Here is a 25928-nt window from a genome sequence, read left to right on the forward strand (position 1 = left end):
ATGCAAGACTCCTTTACAGGGAGGTCATACTTTTTCTGGGTCATCTTCTGATCTCCAGGCAGGTCAGAATCAAATTTCAAATGCCTGCTTTTTGTCCAAACTCACTGGCTTTTAAAAGTTCCAAACTAAAACCTTCCTGAAACAGGTCACATGCCCAGTCATAAATTGTCTCTGGTCATAACAAAGGGTGGCTCTGAGGTCAACCCTCTGCTGGTTTCCTTGAAATTACCTGCATTCCAGTCCTTGTTTACCAGTTCCGCTTTAGCTGAACTTCCTTTCAAAACATCCATAAAGTTCAACTATTTGCAGGTGTCTCAATGTCCACGGAAATAATTTTTCAGTTTTTAAAAACACAGAATCCTAAGTTTTAATACAAAAAAAATCCTTCTAACACTTCACTGCAAATGTAGGCTTGCTAGTTCTTGTAATTAAAATTACAAAAAATGGAATATATACTTTTAAATGTTAATAAAATAGCTTAACATTAGATTGTACGTCCTGCGTTTCCATTCCTTTACAAGTCTAGTGGTTTGCTTTTTAGATCTTTCTCCATAAACATTGAAAGGATTCATGTGAATAAAGTCAGAAATAATACAAATATGAAAAGCCTGAAGAAACAGCAGTCGCACGATCACTTATGATTAAATGGAGAGACGATTGAATGTAATAATAATACGGATGACCTCAATATTTGTGTTTAAACTTCCCTTTAAAGTCCCAGATTCACAGAGACAAAAAAAAACAGACAAGCCCACTGAACAACTTTTACCTGTTAACTGAGCCTGTATAGAAACAGTAAATGACAGGACAAGGTCCATTAAGGATTTTGTTACAGTGTATTACTCAAATACACTCTAAAGACCATAAGCTAGCAAGAATTTTCATAAATTCCTGCTCACATACAAAGCAAATAATTTGGATGACCCAGTTTAGTAGAAAGTTGCAAATCTGTTGAGAAACCAGCATTAGTAAAATACACAAAAATCCTGCTCCTGAAGTTTTCTGTTACAGACCTTTAGATTGGTTTACTCTCAAATGAGTCACACATTTGTTAACTTTTAACTTGCAGACTAGAAATCCCGATGACAATACCCCTTTAATAATTTTGCTTCACACCATTTGTCTTAGACATTCAAGTCACAGTAAGAAGTGGCAATGTAACTGAATTGAGAAACACTGCATCTAAAAGAGAACAGTCAGTTTAGCACAAATCCTGTGGCATTACTCAATGTGCAGGATGTATAGTTTTACTGTAATAGGAAAATCAAAGTATGATGAGATACAAGTTCAGATATACAAAGTTTGGCAATGTGCCTGTCACATGCAAATAGGTAATATATACCTTCCCCACCAGAAAATACCTTCACATTTTACATTAAATAAACCAGCCTGTTCTCTGATTGAGTGCACTCAGCAGCTTCGCCTGAGGTAGTCACCATTATATCTTTCAATCTCAAAAGGGATCCACAGTTGCACATTAACAGCTGAATAATACACGTTGCATTACATGATAAAAAGCTCTAGCCTTGATAAAACCACATATTCTCTGCACTATCAGCAGCAGCAGCACAAAGCTTTACTGCTCATCCTGGTGCTAGTAGTTATGGAGGGTAAAGGCCTGCTACCCGACCCGAACCAGACGACATATGTCGGGTCTGGGTCGGGCACACACAGTAATTATTGCATTTTGCTCTATCAAAAGTTGAAAAGCCTACCTGAGCTGGGAGTCTGGGATGTCAAGGAGGGAAACGGAGTCTGTGCAGTGAGTGTCTCTATGACCTCATCGCACTCATGCTGCAGCTTCCTGCAGATTCGGAATGGGAAGGTAGGTAAAGTGAACATTCCGGTGGTCGGGTCGGAAGCGGGAGAAAATGCAGGCACTCGGGCCGGGTTGGGTTTTTTCCCCCTGACCTGAGCAGGCCTTTAATGGAGGGTCCACAGATCACTCATCTTAGGAGGAGTAAATCAGAACTGGGGGAATGTAAAGCACATTTAAAGTCTTCGTAAACCAGCTTTAAAAGCATGAGACTCCATATCCTACCACCCTGGTACAGTGTACTGCACCATATTCCCTTTATCTTTAGAATGTTAGTTCAAATCTAAACTGTACAATCAGGATAAAGGTCTCCTCACTAAGAAAACACTTTAATTACAATTTAAATGAAGTTAACCAAATCAGTGGGCATGAGTCCACTGCATCACAGGACAAAAAAAAAAAGTGGATTGCAAACAGAACCTCCAACTGCTGATGTTGGAAATGGTCAGCTGCTGGCTTTGGTTGAATAAACATTGACTGCACTGCAGGCAATATACTTGCTCACTTGGCATTTTGTACTACTACATATGGTAAAATGAGAAGCAGGAATTCACAGTATCCTTTCTTTTCCAACATATTGATCCACGTTTAAAATCTTCTCAGCTAAAATCACAAGAAATGCTTCAAATGAAACAAACATACTGGCAGGGATTTGCTGATTAGGAGATGCTAAGGTTAATTTTTTTTTAAAGTCACTAAGGCCAAACGTTGTTTTTAAAAAGAGCTCATTAAAATGCAAGAGGTGCTGCAGAGATGTCAGTGGAAGCAGATGAATCATTTTCCAGTCCCAGTTGGCACTTGGCTGACTCGAGACAAGTGCAAATTTCAATCCAGCATTTACTGCAAAAAGTCATTTCTGTTGGAACAAACCAGCGTCCATCATAGAAATTATGCAAGACTTGCCTTTCCTGCAGCTATCAAATCACAAATAGAAAACTGAAAATTCCTTGCAAACTAGCCAACTTATTTGTTCCAAAATCTATTGCAACCCCAATTTTAAAATCGCTCCACGATTGGCAGCTGTGCCTTCAGCAGCCGAGGTCCTGAACTCTGAAATTCCTTCCCTAAACCTCTCTGCTCCTATCTCCATTAAGACGCTCCTAAAAGCCTACCTCTTTGACCAAGCTTTTGGTCACATGTCCCAGTACCTCTTTATGTGGCTCAGTGTCAAATTATGTTTGATAAGCATCCCTGTTAAATGCCCTGGGATGTTTTACTACCATTAAAAAGGTATATAAACATGAACACACCAGTGTCTGAAGTTGTTCAAGCAACAGTTCTTAAACTTTTTTTTTAAAAAAATAGGCTCCCTAGACCAAACAACACTTCCTGACCAAAAGGCTGGAAAGGCAACTTACTCCAGCCAAAGCTGCCCAAGTTACAAGAAAATGTACAAGAATTCCAAAACTTTAACAAACTTAAAAAACATTAGGAACTCGCTACAGAAACAACCTTCATCACACTAAGTCATGGCACAGTGCACTGTAGCACCAATACCAAAAGCTTGCTCTCAGTTGAAATAATCTCCAAGTCCAACATTTAAAATTTTTTTTTTTTACTTGATTTTGATTTTTTTGATTTAGAGATACAGCACTGAAACAGGCCCTTCAGCCCACCGAGTCTGTGCCGACCAACAACCACCCATTTATACTAATCCTACATTAATCCCATATTCTCTACCACATCCCCACCATTCTCCTACCACCTACCTACACTAGGGGCGATTTTTAATGGCCAATTTACTTATCAACCTGAAAGTCTTTGGCTGTGGGAGGAAACCGGAGCACCCGGCGGAAACCCACGCAGACACAGGGAGAACTTGCAAACTCCGCACAGGCAGTACCCAAAACTGAACCTGGGTCGCTGGAGCTGTGAGGCTGCGGTGCTAACCACTGTGCCACCCATAAACTTCATTTCCTTTAAATCATTTGAGTGCTTTGGTGCATCCTGAGGTTTTGAAAGGCTCTATATAAATGCAAATTGCTTTTCTTTCTAATTGTCCTTTTAGAAGCTCCACTGCTATTCGGCTTAAAATGAGCATGGATTTTAATTCAATTCAGCCCTTTTCTAAAATAAAATTGGAATTAAATCTGCCAAGCAAAAAATGTTTTATGTGGCTAACAAAACAAGAGGGATTGGACTTCAGTGTTAGTACATTTCACCCCACCTGCAACTGGAGTTTTACCAGCATTCTGGTTCATTGTTCTAGATGTGGCCTTTCCCATCTAAAGCTCATCTTGTACCAGCCAATATTTCTACCATATTGTTAGCTAAAATCTTCTTCTATGTATATTCCATTTGCTAAATACAACAGATTTAATTAACAGTCAGACTTTAACCAGCTAATGCACCCCATTTTCACATGTCCTTTTCATGAAATTAGCTAAACAACAGATTGGGTTGTAATAGATTTAATGTGTATTTCTTCAGTAGCTCAGTGGAAACATGCACTTCCTGTAATAGAGTTCCATTGATCAGAAACATCCCTGTTCTAATCTCAGGCCTGAATTAGCTGATCTCACCCAAGGAAACAGGAAAGACTCTATTGAGTTGCTGTAGAAAAATACCAGAACACGCATCTAGGATTCCCAAATAAAAACAGAAAATGCTGGAAATACTCAGCAAACCTGGCACCATCAGTGGAGAGAGAAACAGAGTTAACATTTCAAGCCAATGAACTGATCAAAAGGTCATTGACGGGAAGCATTAACAGTTTCTCTTTCCACAGATGCTGCCAGACCCACTGAGTAGTTCCAGTGTGTTATGTCTTTATTTCAGATTTCCAGCACCCACAGTATTTCACTTTTGCCTAGGATTCCCAATCCTGATTATCAATAACTCATGCTCAAGGAGAAAGTTGAAAACAGTTATAAAAGTGGACATTTTTTCCCCCAATTTTAATCAACCATCCAAGCAAAGGTATATTTTGGTTTAAACTCCAGGTAAAGCTCCCATTGCCACTACTCCGAAGCCTCTGACCAGTGCATCCAATGCACTATGGCCTGACAAATCGAAATTTCCATTTTAGTACCAATTAATGCATTTACTGCAAGCTCTGAATACGTGCCTAATCTAGATTATGAAAAGATTATTTCACAAAAGGGCATTCACAAATACAAGAAAACTTTCATCTAAGTCTAAACTTGGTTTAAGCCCTGATCCCAGACAAAGTCATAAATAACATGCTCTGTGACTGACCAAGGTGAATTATCCCTTCTCATCCTCTACAGAGTCTATCAGTTAACTATGCAATCCCCATTCGTGGCCTTTCTTCCACTCCCTTGCCATTGATGACATTCCCTTTTTCGGGCTACCTGAATAGGCTGAACAAAACCCTTAGCATCAGGTTTGACTCTGAGCCAAGCTTCATACCACACACCTTTTCCATGACCAAGTTTGCTTACATTCACCTCCTCAGAACTGCCCATCCGTAATCTTTCTCAACTGCCCCACCACTATGGACCTTATCCACTCATCACCTTCAATTACTCCAAATTTCTCCTTGCTAGCCTCCAACATCCATCCTCAAAGCTCTAACTTGTCCAAAACTTAGCCAACCCCATGCTCTGAGACATCAAAACCTGTTCCACTGCATTTATACTGTCCTCGTTGAACTATTTTGCTTCTGGTTCCCAAAAGCATCCTATTTAAAATTATCCTAGTCTTAATGTCCCTCTAAAACCCCTCAGACCTTCAACCATATGTCAAGCCCCACAATGTTTGGTTCTCTTCCCTTCATTTGCCAATAATAGGACTTTTAAATTACCCAAGCATACTCGACTCTCACCCTACTTCTCCTGCACCTCTACTCCTGTCCTCTTTCAAAGAAAACTCTCAAAAATCCATTTTTCCAGCCCAGTTTCAGTCACCTCTCCCATGGCTTGGAATCAATTCCTGTTATTTATTAATGCCTTTATAAATGGTGTTTTTATTTTCTTGGTTCAAACATCAACACATTTTCAGTAATCATTCCACCATTAAAAGAATGAAAAGCCAATTATTTCTTTATTAAATTATTGAAAGCCTTAAAAAAATACCAAGGCATATTAACTAAAAAGTTTTTGGCTTCACTTGAGCAAGATATCAAACTCAAACATCAAGTGCAGTTCCTTACAGTAAAAAAAGATATTTCTGTCTGTCTTTGGCCTCCTTGTCTCGAGAGACAATGGGTCAGCGCCTGGAGGTGGTCAGTAGTTTGTGGAGCAGCGCCTGGAGTGGCTATAAAGGCCAATTCTAGAGTGACAGACTCTTCCACAGATGCTACAGATAAGATTGGTTGTCGGGCTGTTACACAGTTGGCTCTCTCCTTGCGCTTCTGTCTTTTTTCCTGCCAACTGCTAAGTCTCTTCAACTCGCCACACTTTAGCCCCGTCTTTATGGTTGCCCGCCAGTTCTGGCGATCGCTGGCAACTGACTCCCATGACTTGTGATCAATGTCACAGGACTTCATGTCACGTTTGCTGACGTCTTTAAAGTGGAGACATGGACGGCCGGTGGGTCTGGTACCAGTGACGAGCTCGCTGTACAATGAGTCTTTGGGGATCCTGTCATCTTCCATGTGGTTCACATGGCCAAGCCATCTCAGGCGCCGCTGGCTCAGTAGGGTGTATATGCTGGGGATGTTGGCTGCCTCGAGGACTTCTGTGTTGGAGATACGGTCCTGCCACCTGATGCCTAGGATTCTCCGGAGGCAGTGAAGATGGAATGAATTGAGACGTCGCTCTTGCCTGACATACGTTGTCCAGGCCTCGCTGCCGTAGAGCAAGGAACTGAGGACACAGGCTTGATACACTCGGACTTTTGTGTTCTGTGTCAGTGTGCCATTTTCCCACACTCTCTTGGCCAGTCTGGACATAGCAGAGGAAGCCTTTCCCATGCGCTTGTTTAATTCTTCATCGAGAGACAGGTTACTGGTGATAGTTGAGCCTAGGTAGGTGAACTCTTGAACCACTTCCAGAGTGTGATCGCCAATATTGATAGATGGGGCATTTCTGATGTCCTGCCCCATGATGTTCATTTTCTTGAGGCTGATGGTGAGACCAAATTCATTGCAGGCAGCCGCAAACCTGTCGATGAGACTCTGCAGGCACTCTTCAGTGTGAGATGTTAAAGCAGCATCGTCAGCAAAAAGGAGTTCCCTGATGAGGACTTTCAGTACTTTGGTCTTCGCTTTTAGACGGGCAAGGTTGAACAACCTGCCCCCTGATCTTGTGTGGAGGAAAATTCCTTCTTCTGAAGACTTGAACGCATGTGAAAGCAGCAGGGAGAAGAAAATCCCAAAAAGTGTGGGTGCGAGAACACAGCCCTGTTTCACGCCACTCAGGATAGGAAAGGGCTCTGATGAGGAGCCACCATGTTGAATTGTGCCTTTCATATTGTCATGGAATGAGGTGATGATACTTAGTAGCTTTGGTGGGCATCCAATCTTTTCTAGTAGACTGAAGAGATCACGTCTGCTGATGAGGTCAAAGGCTTTGGTGAGATCAATGAAAGCAACGCAGAGGGGCATCTGTTGTTCACGGCATTTCTCTTGTAGCTGGCAAAGGGAGAACAGCATGTCAATGGTGGATCTCTCTGCTCGAAAGCCACACTGTGCCTCAGGGTAGACACACTCAGCCAGCTTCTGGAGCCTGTTTAAAGCGACTCGAGCAAAGACTTTCCCCACTATGCTGAGCAGGGAGATTCCACGGTAGTTGTTGCAGTCACCGCGGTCACCCTTGTTCTTATACAGGGTGATGATATTGGCATCGCGCATGTCCTGTGGTACTGCTCCCTCATCCCAGCACAGGCAAAGCAGACGTTAAACAGACGTTAATCCAATATGCAAACTTTAAAAGCAATATTGAATCAAGTTAGACAATGGCATCAAGCTACCCTCAAGAGACAGTCACACCCAACCCTATGGTGTTGAGTTTTATTTAGAATTTTGGATGAAACCAAGGGCCTGATTTAAAGCCCCCACCAGAGCCAGGATCTGAGGCAGAGAGGCAAAAAAAATAGCCCCCTGGCCAGCATGGCAGTTCCCTAGTTCCACCCTACCGCGGACCATTTTCCCAGAGGCAGGATGTGAGGTGGCAGGGCTACCCTCTCGTATGCAGAGGGTAGTTGATTGAAGTAATTAATGTCCTATTAAGGCCTGTTAACAGAGGCTAACTAGGATTTTCCAGTCGGCCTCCAGGTCCCTGCAGGCAGCAGGAGCCTCCTGGCAGCAGACTGGTGGGGTGGGTGTGGCCAGTGTTCCAGGCAGGTTTAAAGGCCCTCACTGCCTGCTTGGGTGTTGCAGCTGCCACAAGTCACCCTGTAGACGGTTTTCCCCACCCCAGCCCCTGCCCGCAGTGATGGCCTGGCTGCAAAAGCCATTTTTTAATTAAACTTTAAAGAAGTTGGAGGGCATCTCCTTAATTGGACAGCAAGCCATCCCTCTGAGCATTTTCCACACAGTGCAGGCTTCTCACCCCAATTTGAGCCTGACAGCTGGGTTCAGGACCCAGCAGGGAAAATCCTGCCCCAAGTCTACAACTGAAACACTAAGTTATGTAAAAATACATTATAGGTCAAATACAGCTCAGGGAATGAGCAGCTGGCATTAAAATAGTTGCCTAGATAAGTTGGTGGGCTTCAAAAACAAATTTATTTACTTATTTTATTTAGAGATACAGCACTGAAACAGGCCCTTCGGCCCACCGAGTCTGTGCCGACCAACAACCACCCATTTATACTAACCCTACAGTAATCCCATATTCCCTATCACCTACCTACACTAGGGGCAATTTACAATGGCCAATTTACCTATCACCTGCAAGTCTTTTGGATGTGGGAGGAAACCGGAGCACCCGGCGAAAACCCACACAGTCACAGGGAGAACTTGCAAACTCCACACAGGCAGTACCCAGAATCGAACCCGGGTCCCTGGAGCTGTGAGGCTGCGGTGCTAACCACTGCGCCGCCCAATTGTGAAGTGTTTTGTGATATTCCAGCATAAAAGAAAGCAAATGAAAATGACAGTTATTATTCATAACTAGAATGGAGAGGATTTCAATCTATGGCACTAAATTTCCTCTATTTTCAATTTAGACTTTATTAAACAGTATTTCCAATCAGCTAATGGCATTCGGTAAAAGCAGAACGTTTCTCTGAATAAACTCATCATTTTAAAAAAAATAAAACCTGCTACCATAGTCTGCAAACTATTAAAACAAATTGATCCATGGCCATTTCCTTACACTACTCAAATCACATCTATTTGCAGCCTTCTGCTGTGCATTTTCTAAAATGAGCTTTTGTGTCGTCAAGTTCTTAATGCATGTGATAGTTTTGCCAAGGTCATCGCACTGAAGAGAATTTCAGTGCAAGAGAAACTATAATAGATTGCAACACATCAAAATCTGTAGAACCAGAACAGAGTGTTATGAAGCAATAAACTCTCTATTCCACCCCATCCCCAGCAAAACAGATTTGCACCATCACTGGAGACAGAGGTTATTGCTACCTGCCACACAAGCCTGTCTCCCTCCCCTTCAAATCTGCTAACATCCCACCCCCACCTCAAAAGACCTTGGCCCCTCTGTCCCTGCAAACTACCAGGTAGGATTAATAAGAGATCTCGTAGTTAAGGATCCTCTCGGGGGAAACGATCATAACGTGGTAGAATTTCAAATTCAGTTTGAGGGTGAGCAACTTGGGTCTCAAACCAGTGTCTTCAACTTAAACAAGGGCAATTACAGAGGTATGAAGAAAGAGTTGTCTAAAGCGGGCTAATAGACTAAAGAGGAAGTCAGTAGATGAGCAGTGGCAGACTTTTAAGCAGATATTTCATAACACTCAGCAAACATTTATTCCAGTCAGAAGGAAGGACTCAATAAGAATGATGAATCACTTGTGGATAACTAAGGAAGTTAAGGAGAATATCAAATCAAAAACAAAGGCAAACAAAGACGTACAAAATGGCAAAAGCTAGTGGTAGGCCAGAGGATTGGGAATTTTTTTTTTTTTAAAAAAGGAACGGGCAGCAGATGGCTAAAAAACTAAGAGGAAGAAAATTGATTATGAGAGTAAATTGGCAAGAAATATAAAAACAAACAGTAAAAGCTTCTACGGGTATATAAAAAAAGAGAGTAGCTAAAATAAGTGTGGGACCCTTAGAGGATGAGATTGGGGAATTAATAACAGGGAAATGGCAGATAATTTAAACCAATATTTTGCATCGAACTTCATGGTAGAGGACACTATAAACATCCCAACAATAATAGATGAGCAAGGAGCTAATGGGAGGGAGGAACTTGTACCAATCTCTATCACGAGGGAAAAGATGCTAGACAAACTGATGGGACTAAAGGCAGACAAGTCGCCAGAACCTGATGGCCTGCATCCAAGGGTTTTAAAAGAAGTGGCTGCAGAGATAGTGGATGCATTGGTCATAATATACCAAAACTCACTGGATTCCAGTATTGGAATTGGAAAACCACTAATGTGACGCCCCTATTCAGGAAAGGTGGGAGACAGGAAGCAGGAAACTATAGACCAAAAGAACAAAGAACAGTACAGCATAGGAACAGGCCATTCGGCCCTCCAAGCCTGCGCCGATCATGATGCCTGTCTAAACTAAAACTTTCTGCACTTCCGGGGACCGTATCCTTCTATTCCCATCCTATTCATGTATTTGTCGAGATGCCTCTTAAACGTTGCTATCGTACCTGCTTCCACCACCTCCCCCAGCAGCAAGTTCCAGGCATTCACCACCCTTTGTGTAAAGAACTTGCCTCGCACATCCCCTCTAGACTTTGCCCCTGTCACCTTAAACCTATGTCCCCTAGTAACTGACTCTTCCACCCTGGGAAAAAGCTTCTGACTATCCACTCTGTCCATGCCGCTCATAACTTTGTAAACCTCTATCATGTCACCCCTCCACCTCCGTCGTTCCAGTTAAAACAATCCGAGTTTATCCAACCTCTCCTCATAGCTAATGCCCTCCAGACCAGGCAACATCCTGGTAAATCTCCTCTGTACCCTCTTCAAAGCCTCCACGTCCTTCTGGTAGTGTGGCGACCAGTTAGCTTAACATCTGTCATTGGGAAAATGCTAGAGTCCATTATTAAGGAAGAAATAGCAAGACATTTAGAAAAACATAATGCAATCAAACAGTCAACATGGTTTTATGAAAGGGAAAATCATGTTTGACAAATTTGTTAGGGATCTTTGAGAATATAAGAAGCAGAGTGGATAAAGGGGAAACGGTAGATGTAGTGCATTTGGATTTTCAGAAGGCTTTCGATAAGGTGCCACATAAAAGGTTATTGCACAAAATAAGAGCTCAGGGTATTGGGGGTAATGTGTTGGCATGGATTGAGGATTGGCTAACACACAGAAGGCAGAGAGTCGGGATTAATGGGTCTTTTTCAGGTTGGAAAGCCGTAACTAGTGGGATGCCACAAGGATCGGTCCTAGGGCCTCAACTATTTACTGTTTATATTAATGACTTGGAGGAAGGGACAGAGTGCAATATATCCAAATTTGCTGACGATACAAAAATAGGTGGGAAGGCATGTTGTGATGAGGACACAAAGAATCTGCAAAGGGATATAGATAGGTTAAGTGAGTGGACAAAAACTTGGCAGATGGAGTTCAATGTGGGAAAGTGTGAGGTCATCCACTTTGGTAGGAAGAATAAAAAGGCAGATTATTATTTAGATGGAGAAAGACTACAAAATACTGCAGTGCAAAGGGATCTGGGTGTTCTTGTACATGAAACACAAAAGGTTAGCGTGCAGGTGCAGCAAGTAATTATGAAGGCAAATGGAATTTTAGTCTTTATTGCTGGGGGTTAGAGTTTAAAAATAGGGAAGTCTTGTTACAACTGTACAGGGTGTTGGTGAGGCTACACCTGGAGTACTGTGTACAGTTTTGGTCCCCGTATTTAAAAGGAGGATATACTAGCATTGGAGGCAGTTCAGAAAAGGTTCACTAGGCTGATTCCTGGGATGAAGGGGTTGACTTATCAAGAACGGCTAAACAGGTTAGGCCTTTATTCATTGGAGTTTAGAAGAATGAGGGGTGATCTTATTGAAATGTACAAGATTCTGAGGGGGCTTGACAGGGTAGATGTTAAGATGTTTCCATTGGTGGGGGAATCCCAAACTAGGGGACATAGTTACAGAATAAAGGGGGCACACATTTAAAACTGAGATACAAAGGAATTTCTTCTCTGAGGGTGGTGAATCTCTGGAATTCTCTGCCTCAGAGAGTTGTGGAGGTTAGGTGACTAAATGTATTGGAGAAGGTAGATAGATTTTTGAAATCTTGGGGAGTCGAGGGTTATGCAGAGCAGGCATGAAAGAGGAGTTGAGGCCTGGGACAGATCAGCCATGATCTTATTGAATGGCGGGGCAGGCTTGAGGGGCTGAATGGCCTATTCCTGCTCCTATTTCTTATATTCTTGTGTTCTCATAACATCTTCAACTTCCCGTTCATCTCAAGTCCTTGAACGTGCTGTCATCTCCCAAATCCGTTCCCACCTTTCCCAGAACTCCATGTTTGAATCTCTCCAATCAGGTTTCTGCCCTGCCACAGGACTAAAACAGCTATCAGTCACAAATGACATCCTGTGTGACTGTGACAAAGGTAAACATTCCCTCCTACCCTTCTTGACCTGTCTGCAGCCTTTGACACAGTTGACCCAAAGCCTCTCTGTCATCCAGCGGGGTGGGACTGCTCTTATCTGGTTCTGTTCCTGCAATGGCCTTTAGTCCTGGTCCTGCACCATTACCTCTGGTGTCTTCCAAGGATTTATCCTTGACCCCCTGTTTCTCATCTATCTGCTGCTCCTCAGCGATATCATCCAAAAACACAATGCCAGTTTTCACATGTACACTGATTACACCCAGCTCTACTTCACCACCACCTCTCTCGACCCCTCCACTATTTCTAAAATGGTCAGATTGCTTGTCCGACATCCAGTAATGAATGAGCAGAAATTTCCTTCAACTAAATATTGGGAAGACTGAAGCCACAGTCTTCAGTCACCGCTCAAAACTCTGTTCCCTAGCTACCGACTCCACCCCTCTCCCTAGCAACTGTGAGGCTAAACTAGACTGTTTGCAACTTGCTGTCGTATTTAACACCAAGATGAGCTGCCGACCACATTTCCGCACCCTTCCCAAGACCACCTATTTTTGCCTTTGTAACATCACCATCTCCACCCGTGACTCAGCTCATCTGCTACTAAAACCTTCATTTATGCCTTTGCTACCTTAAGACTGGACTATTCCAACACACTCTTGCCCTGCCTCGCATTTTCCACCCTCCATAAACTTGAACTCATCCAAAACTCTGCTGCCCTCGTCCTAACTCGCACTGTTCACCCATCATCACTGTGCTCGCTGACCTACATTGGCTCAGAGTCAGACAACACCTCCATTTTAAAATTCCCATTCTCATGGCCTCACTCCTTCCCAACTCTAACCACCTCCCACCCTACAACACTCCAAAATTTCTGCACTCCTTTAATTCTTGCCTGGAGCATCTTAGATTTTCATTGCCCCACCATTGGCAGCCATGTTTACACCTGACTAAGCCCTAAACTCTGGAATTCCTTCCTTAAACTGCTCTGCTTGTCTCTCCTCTTAAATCTACCTCTTCGATCAAGCTTTTGGTCATTTCTTCCCCATATTTCCTTACATGGTACAGTGTCAAATCTGGTTTGATAATGCTCAACAAGTGCCTTGGGACATTTTACTACATGAAAGGCGCTATATGAATGCACACTATTGTAGGTCACCAAATCAATAGAAAATAATTTATGAAGGAAATTGTGGAAGAGAAGCAGTCTCAAGGAAGCAAGGAATTTGACTTTTTTTTTGCATGATTTGATACTCAAGTTTGTTGAAAATTAATTGTTGTGGCATTATACATTGGTTGAGCAGAACAACTGTGAAATTAAGATCGCACTTCAATTTTTGAAAATGGGTCTAAAAACGATTGTTGTGTGAACTGAAAAAAAAAAGGGTTTGTAGGATAGCTTCAAAAATAACAAAATACACATAAATCTAGCAAATAAAATCTGGAGCTGGTCTGATGTGAAAAATTCCCTTATTTAAGTTGCATTCCAACTGCTGCTTCAAGGCACAGCTTTCGAAACACATCGTCAATGCATCCAACTACATTAAAGCCACACAGTGATAGGTTAATTGGCCATTATAAATTGCCCCTAGTATAGGTAGGTAGTAGGGAAATATAGGGACAGGTGGGGATGTGGTAGGAATATGGGATTAGTGTAGGATTAGTATAAATGGGTGGTTGATGGTCGGCACAGACTCGGTGGGCCGAAGGGCCCGTTTCAGTGCTGTATCTCTAAAACAGTGGCAGATGCCTCAAATGCAATTGTGCACTGTACTTTAACAGAGTATAAATACCTAAATATACCATTTCAATGCACAGTGGGGAGGCAGTAGCGTAGTGGTATTGTCACTGGACTAGTAACCCAGGATAATGCTCTGGGGACATGGGTTCAAATCCCACCAGGTGGAATTTGAACTCAATTAATAAATCTGGAATTAAAAAGCTAGTCTATTGATGGCCATGAAACCATTGTCGATTGTTGTAAAAAACAAAACTCCATCTGGTCGACTAATGTCCTTTAGAGAAGAAAATCTTCTGTACTTAGCTGGTCTGGCCTACATGCAACTCCAGATACACAGCAATGTGGTTGACTCTCAAATGCCCTCTGAATTGGCCTAGCAAGCCACTCAGTTGCATCAAACTGCTACACTAAGGAATGACCACTTGGCATCCACCTAGGCACCAGAAATGACAACGGCAAAGTCCTACTGTCTAACATCTGGGGGCTGGTGCCAAAGATGGGAGTGCTGTCCCACAGACTAGTCAAGCAACAGCCTGACAGTCATATTCACTGAATCATACCTTACAGACATCATCCCACCAGCAGGAGAGACCCAACAGAATAGAGAGGAGTTGCTCTGGGATTCCTCAACATCGACTCCGGACTCCCATGAATTCTCATGGCATTAGGTTAATCATGGACAAGGAAACCTCCTGCTGATTACCACCTACTGCACTCCCTCAGCTGATGAATCAATATCCTCCATGTTGAACACTACTTGGAGGGAACACAGAGGGTGGCAAGGATGCAGAATGTACTCTGGGTGGGGGACTTCAATGTCCATCACCAAGAGTGGCTCGGTATCACCACTACTGACCGAGCCCTAAAGGACATAGCTGATAGACTGGGTCTGCGGCAGGTGGTGAGTGAACCAAGAGGGAAAATCATACTTGACCTCATCCTCACCAGTCTGCCTGCTGCAGATGCATCTGTCCATGACAGTATTAGTAGGAGTCCTTGTGGAGGCAAAGTCCCCTCTTCACATTGAGGATACCCTCCATCGTGTTGTGTGGCACTACCACCATGCTAAATGGGATAGATTTCAAACAGATTTAGCAATGCAAAACTGGGCATCCATGAGGAGCTGTGGGTCATCAGCAGCTGCAGAATTGTACTCAACCACAATCTAACCTCATGGGCCAGCATATTCCCCACTCTACTGTTACCATCAAGCCAGGAGACCAACCCTGGTTCAAAGAAGAGTGCAGGAGGGCATGCCAGGAGCAGCACCAGGCATACGTCAAAATGAGGTGTTAACCTGGTGAAGCTACAACCCAGGACTACTTGAGTGCCAAACTGCGTAAGCAACATGCGATAGACAAAGCTAAGTAATCCCATAACCAACGGATCAGATGTAAGCTCTGCAGTCCTGTCACACCCAGCCGGGAATGGTGGTACACAATTAAACAACTGACAGGAGGAAGTGGCTCCACAAATATCCCCATCCTCAACGATGGGGGAGCCCAGCACATCAGTACAAAAGATAAGGCTGAAGCATTTGCAACGATCTTCAGCCAGAAGTGCCGAGTTGATGATCCATCTCAGCCTCCTCCTGAAGTCCCCAGCATTACAGATGCCAGACGTCAGCCAATTTGATACACTCCACATGATAATCAAGGAACTGAAGGCACTGGATACTGCAAAGGATATGGGTCCTGACAATATTCCGGCAATAGTACTGAAGACCTGTGTTCCAGAACAGCTACAACACCGGCATCGACCCTGCAATGTGGAAAATTGCCCAGTTATGTCCTGTACACAAAAAGCAGGACAAGTCCAAACCGGCCATTTACTGCCCCATTAGCCTACTCTCGATCATCAGTAAAGTGATGGAAGGCGTCATCGACAGTGCTGCAACAATGCACCAAGTCTCCTTAGACAGCACCTTCCAAACTAGTGACCTCTACCAACTGGAAGAACAAGGGCAGTAAATGCAGGTGATGGTGTTCCCCTCCAAGCCTGACATGGAACTATATCATCGTTCCTTCACTGTCGCTGGGTCAAAAAAATGTAATCAAAAATTTAATAGCGGCAATAAATTACCAGCTATCACTTAAAAGAACAAAACCTTGCTGTCACTGATTTGATAATGAATATTTGTATATGTCGTTACCATGGCTGGTGTTCAGTAGAGTGATGGAGACCCCCATCTCTCAAACAGGCTCCTTGCCAATTTACAAATGGAAAATTCTATGCATTATTTTCTGACAAGTACTCGATCACAAGCCCTCTGTGCAGTATCTCACACAAGGGTGTTCCCTCAGTGCACGATATAGCCTGAGCAGAACATGGTGAAAGAAACTAACAGTGCCCCTTAGATATCAGAGCAAGTAAATTCAGGTAAAACAGGAAAATATTTCATTACCTCACTGGTTGCATTTTCTAAGTCATTTAATAAAAGTGGAAAAATATTAATTCTGATAACCTGGGATTTAGAAATATTGGCTTGATATCAGCCCCGACATCAGTTCAACTATTTCAATTTACCAAGTTGGGCAGGAATCAGTTGTGGAACTGTACCCCAATATTAACTCAAAAATAGTTCTGTATATTTTCTAGAAGTTACTTTCAGTAATTTAAGTAGCACTGATTTGAAAAGCTTAATTTGTGATAAATCCATTTTCAGCCGTTTTAATAAAACGGAACCAAGTGACCACTCTTGAATATATCAAGGAATTTATTTAAAAAGTTAGTTTTTTAAAAAAAACATCACTGTCTGATTTCACTGGCTCATGGCAGACTTTGCATTTGTCAAAATGCAGATGCTTTTGAGCAGATACGAAGGGAAAAAGATTGGGTGCAATTTACACTGAATCACCAACTATGCCAAAAGTGGAAGCTGTATCCCACAGTTCTTTGAAATGATTCTGTTTTTTGACAATTTCAAAGATGTGGATGTATTTTACACCAAAGGGGAATATGGTATTGGGTTAAAGAATCAGCTAAAAAAAGTTGCATTAGCGTGTGCTCAGCATCCGTAATGTTATTCTGACACCGTTTTGCTAGTTTGATTCTCCAACTCTTTATTCAACGAGTCATAGGATAAAAATGTGCCCTTTGTGGACTTTAGAAGCAACTTGTACCATGTCCAAAAATCACCATCATGAGTAGAATTTTCCATTTGCTTTCCAGGCCCTGTAAACAAACAGTGGTTTTGTGGTTTGCTCAATCTATACCCCCTGCATATTTATCCCAGATGGCAATTTGCAACCAGACCCTCCCACTTTTTTTGTTCCAAAAATATACTTTATTCATAACATTTGTAAAAATATATTACAGAACAATTCAAATTGGACATTTCATGAATTGCAATAAAGATGTTTCTTTCAATACAGAACATGAGGTGCCTCACTATCCTTGCCATTCCAGGTTGTATTTACAAAGTATATTTGCATTACGTACGACAAACATTCTCAGGTGCATACAGCTCGAGGGGTTTTAACCAGTTTCCAACCTCTCGGTATACTATGGCAGGAGAACCTTACACAATGGCCTTTTCCCAATGAGCCTTTGCAGCAGCTGCATCAAGCTTTAGTGCATTCCCATATTCCTGGACCTTGGATCTCCAGATAAAAGCAGAAGATGGCTCAGGTGACTGCAACGGCGCAGGAGTGGGGTATGGACCAGACCTGCGCCACGCACAGTAACACCGAGAGCGCCTCGCATCTCATGACCAGATTCTTACCCACATTGAACAGCGATTGCCGCTCCCACATGACCAGTTTGTTTCACCATGGCTACTTGTCCCCTCCCAGTTTTTGGCGCACGCCCCAAACCCTCTGAATAATTTCTCCAGCACCTCCAGGTAGTCTGACCTGATGGTAAAGGCAACAAAGGATCAGTCAGCCCAGTTCCCAAAGAACATCGCCTCACTCTTGCCACAATTTACTTTGGCTCCCGAGGCCAGTTCAAACTGGTTGCATTTGCTCATCTGTCTGCGAACTGACAGCAGATCCGAGCAGAAGACAGCGATGTGGCCCAAGTTCAGGGAGGCTGGTCAGTGCCTGGACGATATAAGGCTTCTTTTAAGTTAAGTTAGCTTTTGGAACAGTTTTTAATGTTTGTGGCTGTAGAGTAGAACAGTACCACTGGGGGTCTCAATATCCAGAAAGGGTGACGCTGAGATCCCCGCATTGCCTCTTCTCCAGAAGGCTCATCAAATCTAGTGCCAATCAGGCACTTAAGTGAACAGCAGTAGGCCTTCCACAGGAGCAACAACTGTATCACCGGAAGCCCCGTCCTTGGAGAGCTGCCAGCCAGAGGCCTGGAGCTGCAGCACCACCGCGGAGGCGATGGCTGCTGCTGGAGGAGCACCTACCAGAGGCCAAGGAGCATCGCTGAACCCAGGCCTCATGTAGGTCAGGGTGGGAGGGGTCGGCAGCAAGGGCAGGGAATGGATCTCAGGGACACCCCACCCCATCCCAATGCCAGGTCCCGCGTTCTGGCATTAAGTGCCTTTTAATGAGGGACCCAAACCCACACCTACCGCCCCCCCGATTGCAGCTGCGGTGGGAAAAGGCCCTTAATTGGGGGTTAATTGCCCAGTCAACAGCCTTAATTGGCAGCGGGTCAGGAAGGTCATTCACATGACTTCCAGGCCTGGACTAAATTTTGGTGGAGGCAGGAACCTCCATTCCCCCCACCACCATCCTACCTGATTTTATGTTCTCCCCACCTTCAAACCCACTGTGGGGGAGAACAACAAATTCCCCCCTAGGATTGCAATAATAGACACACAGAATTATTTCTAAAGGTAAATCCACAAACAAGGACTTAACCCAGTTTTCCTATCGGACTTTTATTAACTTCTGGTCAAAACAACTGCTTGTCATACCCACTCTGACTAAAAACAAACTTGTTTATGGCCCTGAAAGGCTGCAAATGATCATTCCCTGCAATTAAAAAAAAAAATTCCACTACATGACAGATCAAAGCCAGGGTATCCACGCTGTACGAGAACCTAGGCCACACTGCAGCAGAGTCAGTCTTTTGTCTCCAATGAATTAGATCTTCCATTATGTAAATTAGAAAGCTCTTAGGATGCCAATTAAAAAAAAGTGTAGGTTAAACAGAGCACCCTGTGTGCACCAGATTTATGAATTAAGTTTTTTTCTCCCCCATGCATATCTTGCACAACTCAATGCAGCGATTCGATTGTGAAATATTTTCCATGCTGCATTCAAAACCTTTGTCACCTGCATTACTTCCCAAAGAATGAAGAAAACTTTCACAACCAACATAACTCGCCCATTCCAGCTCATTACAGTTAGCCCCATGAGAAACACAATGCCTGTTCAACTAGCATTCCTAATACTGAGGTTGCTGGACTATTCATGATACTACTCCTGTTCTTTTAACATAGAAACATCCCAAGATGCTTCACAGGAGCATTATCAAACAAAATTCGACACTGAACCACATAAGGAGATACTAGGTCAGATGACCAAAAGCTTGGTCAAAGAGGTGGGTTTTAAGGGGCGTCTCAAAAAGGAGGTAGAGTTGGAAAGATCTACAGAGGGAATTCCAGAGCTTAGGGCCTCGGCAGTTAAAGACACAGGCACTAATGGTGGAGCACTTAAAATCAGGAATCTTGAGAAGCCAGAAATAGAGGAGCGTGGGACTGGAGGAGATTACAGAGATAAGGAGGGGTGAAACCATGGAGGCATTTGACAAAAAAAAAAAATCTATTCTTTAAAATGTGACTTTGAAAGTTCTGAGCAATCAAATATGTTTTTAATTCAAAACTAATGAAAATCTCCTTTGCAGTTCTTGGATTCTAGCCGTCTCTGATGCACTTGGCGTACAATATTATCTTAACCATCAGGACTGCGGCAGGATTTTTTCTTAAAAGGGAGTGTCTGGAAAGAACATATATCGGGCTTGTCTTTTACACAAAAGGACAAACCAAATCTAGCAATTCTGTCAAGACTGACCTCAAAAGCAATTAGTTCCCAACTATCTTGCCAGTTTCAAGTCAATTTTATAACTATATACTTGGCCTGATGTAGAAATGCTATAAAAATGAAATAATTTCATGATTTGTTGTTCATTATGACATACCTAGAATGGATTTTTGTTTAAGACCTGAATTCTAGCTGAGTCATATTAAAACAAGTTACATAATGACATGACAAGGCTCCTTTTCTGAAAGGCTCACCAACTCCAAAATCTCAACTCAAACACAATCAGCTTACTCTCCCACTGTGCATTTATTCACATCTGCTGTCACAACAAATTGCAGAATAAACTTTATAACAAACCAGAAAAGATATTTTTACAACTAATACAAGTCCATTATCAATCTATTCATTTTGGAAAGTTGATTAGAAAAGTATTTTGTCAATCATGATTGCAGAACAGGCCTGGTAGAAAAGCTGGAGACAAAATGCTCCACTGTAGAACAGCAAATCTAAAAGTAAGTGAGGCACATTAGTTCAGAATTTATCCTAAAGTCAGTGTGCAATTTTCAGTGACTTCACACAGTTAATGACTCAGAACGAAAGGGTGCAGGAACTCAGTTGTGGAAATTTTGTGTGCCTGAGGAACACATTTATTCTTCACAATGAAACTCCTTCAATTCTCATTTATTATAGGTGACTGAATCCAGAATGGAATAAATTTGAAGAGTAGCTTAAAATGCAATGTCCTAAAATTCACTGCAGAAGCTAAACAAAGGAGGAAGGATCCAGGCTCTACCATTAATCTTTGTTGAGTTGGTTAAATCTCAGTCAAAGTAGCACAGCAGACAAAACTGATCTCAGACTAATTATGGTGGAAAGCAGGGAGGAGGAGAAAAAACAATTCCTGCTCCACAATGCTGTCCAGTTATCAATATATGGATGTTGGGCAAGTACAAGACTGCAAGCTCTCCAAGCAATCTCAGACCGAGCGTGGCACATATGGTTAAACATCAGCGAGCATCAGAGAAACAGATAAAGAGAACTTTAATATACTGTCTGTTGAGTGCAGAATTATTGGTGTAATTCTGTCAACAGCATCCCAATATTTGTCTGGATAAAAGTTGTTTTTTTTTTAATTTTGCCCACAGGCTGTACAAAGTACCTGGCATTGATGAATGGGTTTCCCAAGAAGAGGTCAAGCAATTCAACTGAAGATCCCAAACAAGCAACATGCTGCTCAAGATCTTTTTCAAGGCAATAGGTCTGATTAACATCTGTGAAAATGCGTGTTAGATCAGAGTCGGAGTTGTGTGGGGGTGTAGGGTGCAGGGCCACAATTCTTTGTAATCACTTTGATGGACAGTTCTGCAGCTGATTATGGAATTGCATTTGACCACCTGTGCATGAAACTAATCAAACGGCTCCATGATAGGCTATCTTCTTCTTTGGCCTCCTGGTCTCGGGAGACAATGGGTAAGCGCCTGGAGGTGGTCAGTGGTTTGTGAAGCAGCGCCTGGAGTGGCTATAAAGGCCAATTCCAGAGTGACAGACTCTTCCAGAGGTGCTGCAGATAAAATTGGTTGTCAGGGCTGTTACATAGTTGGCTCTCCCCTTGCGCTTCTGTCTTTTTTCCTGCCAACTGCCAAGTCTCTTCGACTCGCCACACTTTAGCCCCGCCTTTATGGCTGCCCACCAGCTCTGGCGATCGCTGGCAACTGACTCCCACGACTTGTGATCAATGTCACAGGATTTCATGTCGCGTTTGCAGACATCTTTAAAGCGGAGACATGGACGGCTGGTGGGTCTGATACCAGTGGAGAGCTCGCTGCACAATGTGTCTTTGGGGATCCTGCCATCTTCCACGCGGCTCACATGGCCAAGCCATCGCAAGCGGCGCTGACTCAGTAGTGTGTATAAGTTGGGGATGTTGACCGCCTCGAGGACTACTGTGTTGGAGATATGGTCCTGCCACCTAATGCCAAGGATTCTCCGGAGGCAGTGAAGATGAAATGAATTGAGACGTTGCTCTTGGCTGACATACGTTGTCCAGGCCTCGCTGCCGTAGAGCAAGGTACTGAGGACACAGGCTTGATACACTTGGACTTTTGTGTTCCGTGTCAGTGCGCCATTTTCCCACACTCTCTTGGCCAGTCTGGACATAGCAGTGGAAGCATTTCCCATGCGCTTGTTGATTTCTGCATCGAGAGACAGGTTACTGGTGATAGTTGAGCCTAGGTAGGTGAACTCTTGAACCACTTACAGAGCGTGGTGGCCAATATTGATGGATGGAGCGTTTCTGACGTCCTGTCTCATGATGTTAGTTTTCTTGAGGCTGATGGTTAGGCCAAATTCGTTGCAGGCAGCCGCAAACCTGTCAATGAGTCTCTGCAGACACTCTTCAGTGTGAGATGTGAATGCAGCATCGTCAGCAAAGAGGAGTTCCCTGATGAGGACTTTCCGTACTTTGGACTTCGTTCTTCAACGGGCAGGGTTGAACAACCTGCCCCCTGATCTTGTGTGGAGGAAAATTCCTTCTTCAGAGGACTTGAACGCATGTGAAAGCAGCAGGGAGAAGAAAATCCCAAAAAGTTGTGGGTGCGAGAACACAGCCCTGTTTCACGCCACTCAGGATAGGAAAGGGCTCTGATGAGGAGCCACCATGTTGAATTGTGCCTTTCATATTGTCATGGAATGAGGTGATGATACTTAGTAGCTTTGGTGGACATTCGATCTTTTCTGGTAGTCTGAAGAGACCACGTCTGCTGACGAGGTCAAAGGCTTTGGCGAGATCAATGAAAGCAACGTAGAGGGGCATCTGTTGTTCGCGGCATTTCTCCTGTATCTGACGAAGGGAGAACAGCATGTCAATGGTCGATCTCTCTGCTCGAAAGCCACACTGTGCCTCAGGGTAGACACGCTCGGCCAGCTCCTGGAGCCTGTTTAGAGCGACTCGAGCGAAGACTTTCCCCACTATGCTGAGTAGGGAGATTCCACGGTAGTTGTTGCAGTCACCGCGGTCACCTTTGTTTTTATAGAGGGTGATGATATTGGCATCGCGCCTTTCCTGTGGTACTGCTCCCTCGTCCCAGCACAGGCAAAGCAGTTCGTAGAGTGCTGGGAGTATAGCAGGCTTAGCACTCTTGATTATTTCAGGGGTAATGCCGCCCTTCCCAAGGGCTTTTCCACTGGCTAGAGAATCAATGGCATCACGGAGTTCCGATTTTGTTGGCTGTACGTCCAGCTCATCCATGACTGGCAGAGACTGGGCTGCATTGAGGGCGGTCTCAGTGACAACATTTTCCCTGGAGTACAGTTCTAGGTCGCGCTCCACCCAACGGACCATTTGCTTGCATTGGTCAGTGATTGTGTCCCCTGATTTAGACTTGAGGGGGGCGATCATCCTGATGGTTGGCCCTAAAGCTCTCTTAATGCCATCATACATTCCTCTGATATTTCCAGTGTCGGAGGCCAGCTGAATATGACTGTATTGGTGTTGCCAGTAGTCGTTTGCGCAACGCCTGGCTGTTCTTTGTGCAGCGCTTCTGGCTGTTTTAAGTGCTACAGATGTTAACTCGCTGGGGGCTTTCTTGTAGTTCAGCAGTGCAATGCGCTTAGCGGCTATGACAGGTTCCAGCTCTTCAAAATGAGATTGAAACCAGTCTGCATTCCGCTTCACACATTTGCCATAGGTGGTCATGGCTGACTCATAGATGGTGTCCCTGATGTGGGCCCACTTGGTCTCTGCATCCCCTGTGGGAGTGTTTTGAAGGGCTTTTTCAAGTGAATTTAGAAATTTTTCTAACAGCTGTGGATAAGAAATTCTGCTTGTGTTGATGCGCGGGTGGCCCTTCTGCTTGGAGTGATGCAGCTTCTTTGGTTTGAGTCTAACCTTGCTGCACACCAGGGAGTGGTCGGTGTCGCAGTCTGCACTGTGGAAGCTGTGTGTGATTTGAACACAGTTTAAAGGAGGCTCGCTTTGTGACGATGTGGTCCAGCTGGTGCCAACGACGTGATCTTGGGTGCCTCCAAGAAACCTGGTGACAGGGTTTAGTGTGAAAGAACGAGTTGGTGTTATGGGTTATAAGTCCAGCTCAATTGGCGTAGAGATTGGGCGCCACGGGTTGCTTTTGTCAGTGGGAGAGGTCATCGCACCTCACTGGACAGCTACCGCCCGCCTCAAACCGGGCAGCCCCCGGTCAATAAGGTTCTGTCCCACCACAGTCCACCTGCTTCAATGTGTGCTTGGAGCTCAGGGTCATTGCCCAAAAAGCGGACTGTAACACCACACCAAACAGCATGAAAAAAGGAAAGAAGGTACCAGCCCTTCGTTTTGCAAGCTGGAACGTCAGAACTGTGTGTCCTGGCCTGTCAGAAGACCTTACACAAATCAACGATTCTCGGAAGACCACCATCATTAACAACGAGCTCAGTAGACTCAATGTAGACATTGCAGCACTTCAGGAGACTCGCCTCCCTGCGAGTGGATCTCTAGCAGAGCAAGACTACACCTTCTTCTGGCAGGGTAGGGATCCTGAAGAACCAAGACAGCATGGAGTGGGCTTCGCCATCAGAAACTCCTTGCTCAGCATGATAGAGCCTCCCTCAAATGGCTCGGAACGCATACTGTCCATCCGACTGCTCACCACCTCTGGTCCAGTACACCTACTCAGCATCTATGCTCCAACACTCTGCTCCCCACCTGAAGCTAAAGACCAGTTCTACGAGGAACTCCATAATATCATTAGCAGCATCCCCAATACCGAACATCTGTTCCTGCTGGGGGACTTTAATGCCAGGGTTGGGGCCGACCATGACTCATGTCCCTCCTGCCTTGGGCGCTATGGCATTGGAAGGATGAATGAGAATGGACAGAGACTGCTTGAGTTGTGTACCTATCATAACCTCTGCATCACCAACTCGTTCAATAGACTATAGCGACACAAAAAACTACTTGTTTCAAGAGTTAATGTTATCTTGTGTACGATCACAGGTTAAGCATCTGTTATTTTAGCACTGAGAATAAATAAAAGGTTGCAATTGCTGTAAATAGACCTTTGCACCAAGTATGGCTCATTCACCTGCTTAATGTTCAATAAATATATATGGCTGAATGTATATTTTTCTGCTTTCCCAGGTCAATATGATCAATAATGTGGTGGGACCTGATTACTCCAATAAAAAAGGCAATGCATTGACCAGGCTCTCTCTTCATCCCTGGGATTACTTACAAGAAAAAGCAAACTCAAGATTCACTTACAGGAGATATCTACCATTAAAAACCCAAAAATGTAACATAAATCACTTCAGATTATTCGTTGCACACCGAGACTTTCCAAATTCATTCAAGATTACCTACATCAACATTTCTACAATATATTCAGTGAAATCTGCATCATTCAGTGTTGGGTCAACAATGTATATTCTCAGTATTAACAGATCAGATTAAAGCCTGGCCGACTGGACCCGAACCTGACCAGACCTGACTACATGTATAGGGTTTGTACTGGGTTGGGTCAGCATTCTGCATCCAGCATTCAGGCTCGGGTTGGACTGTATGGTTTTGTTTCGTACTGTTTTCGTTTTAATCTATGATCTTTTTCTGTTTCATTAATGTGTTTGTTATATTCGGGTCAAGTCAGTCATTTAAAAAAATTAAAGGACTCTGGTCAGGTTCGGGTCGGCTGTTGTCAGGTCGGGCCTGGGTCAGGTTTTGATTTTATACCCGAGTCAGTCTTTAGATCAGATCACCCTTTCACTACAAACTCACCGACTGATAGCAGTTTCCAGAGAACTTTCAAATGGTATGTGCCTGAGCAGA

The 25928-nt window shown here is 43.7% G+C and overlaps 1 protein-coding gene across 3 annotated transcripts in view; it reads right to left on the reverse strand.

Moving 5' to 3' along the window:
* LOC137347340 (NHS-like protein 3) overlaps positions 1 to 25928 on the reverse strand; it is a 302906-nt gene that overhangs the window by 122614 nt on the left and 154364 nt on the right. The window contains exon 1 of one of the 3 annotated variants that reach the window (XM_068011796.1): positions 1716 to 2050. The exons of the other annotated variants lie outside the window; for them this stretch is intronic. Coding sequence (XP_067867897.1) covers positions 1716 to 1842 — 127 coding nt within the window. The 5' untranslated portion in view covers positions 1843 to 2050. Of the gene's footprint in view, positions 1 to 1715; positions 2051 to 25928 lie in introns of those variants that run through there. 3 annotated transcript variants of the gene reach the window in all.

The sequence above is a fragment of the Heterodontus francisci genome, chromosome 31 (genome assembly GCF_036365525.1).
Source record: "Heterodontus francisci isolate sHetFra1 chromosome 31, sHetFra1.hap1, whole genome shotgun sequence".
In the NCBI taxonomy this organism is placed as follows: domain Eukaryota; kingdom Metazoa; phylum Chordata; class Chondrichthyes; order Heterodontiformes; family Heterodontidae; genus Heterodontus; species Heterodontus francisci.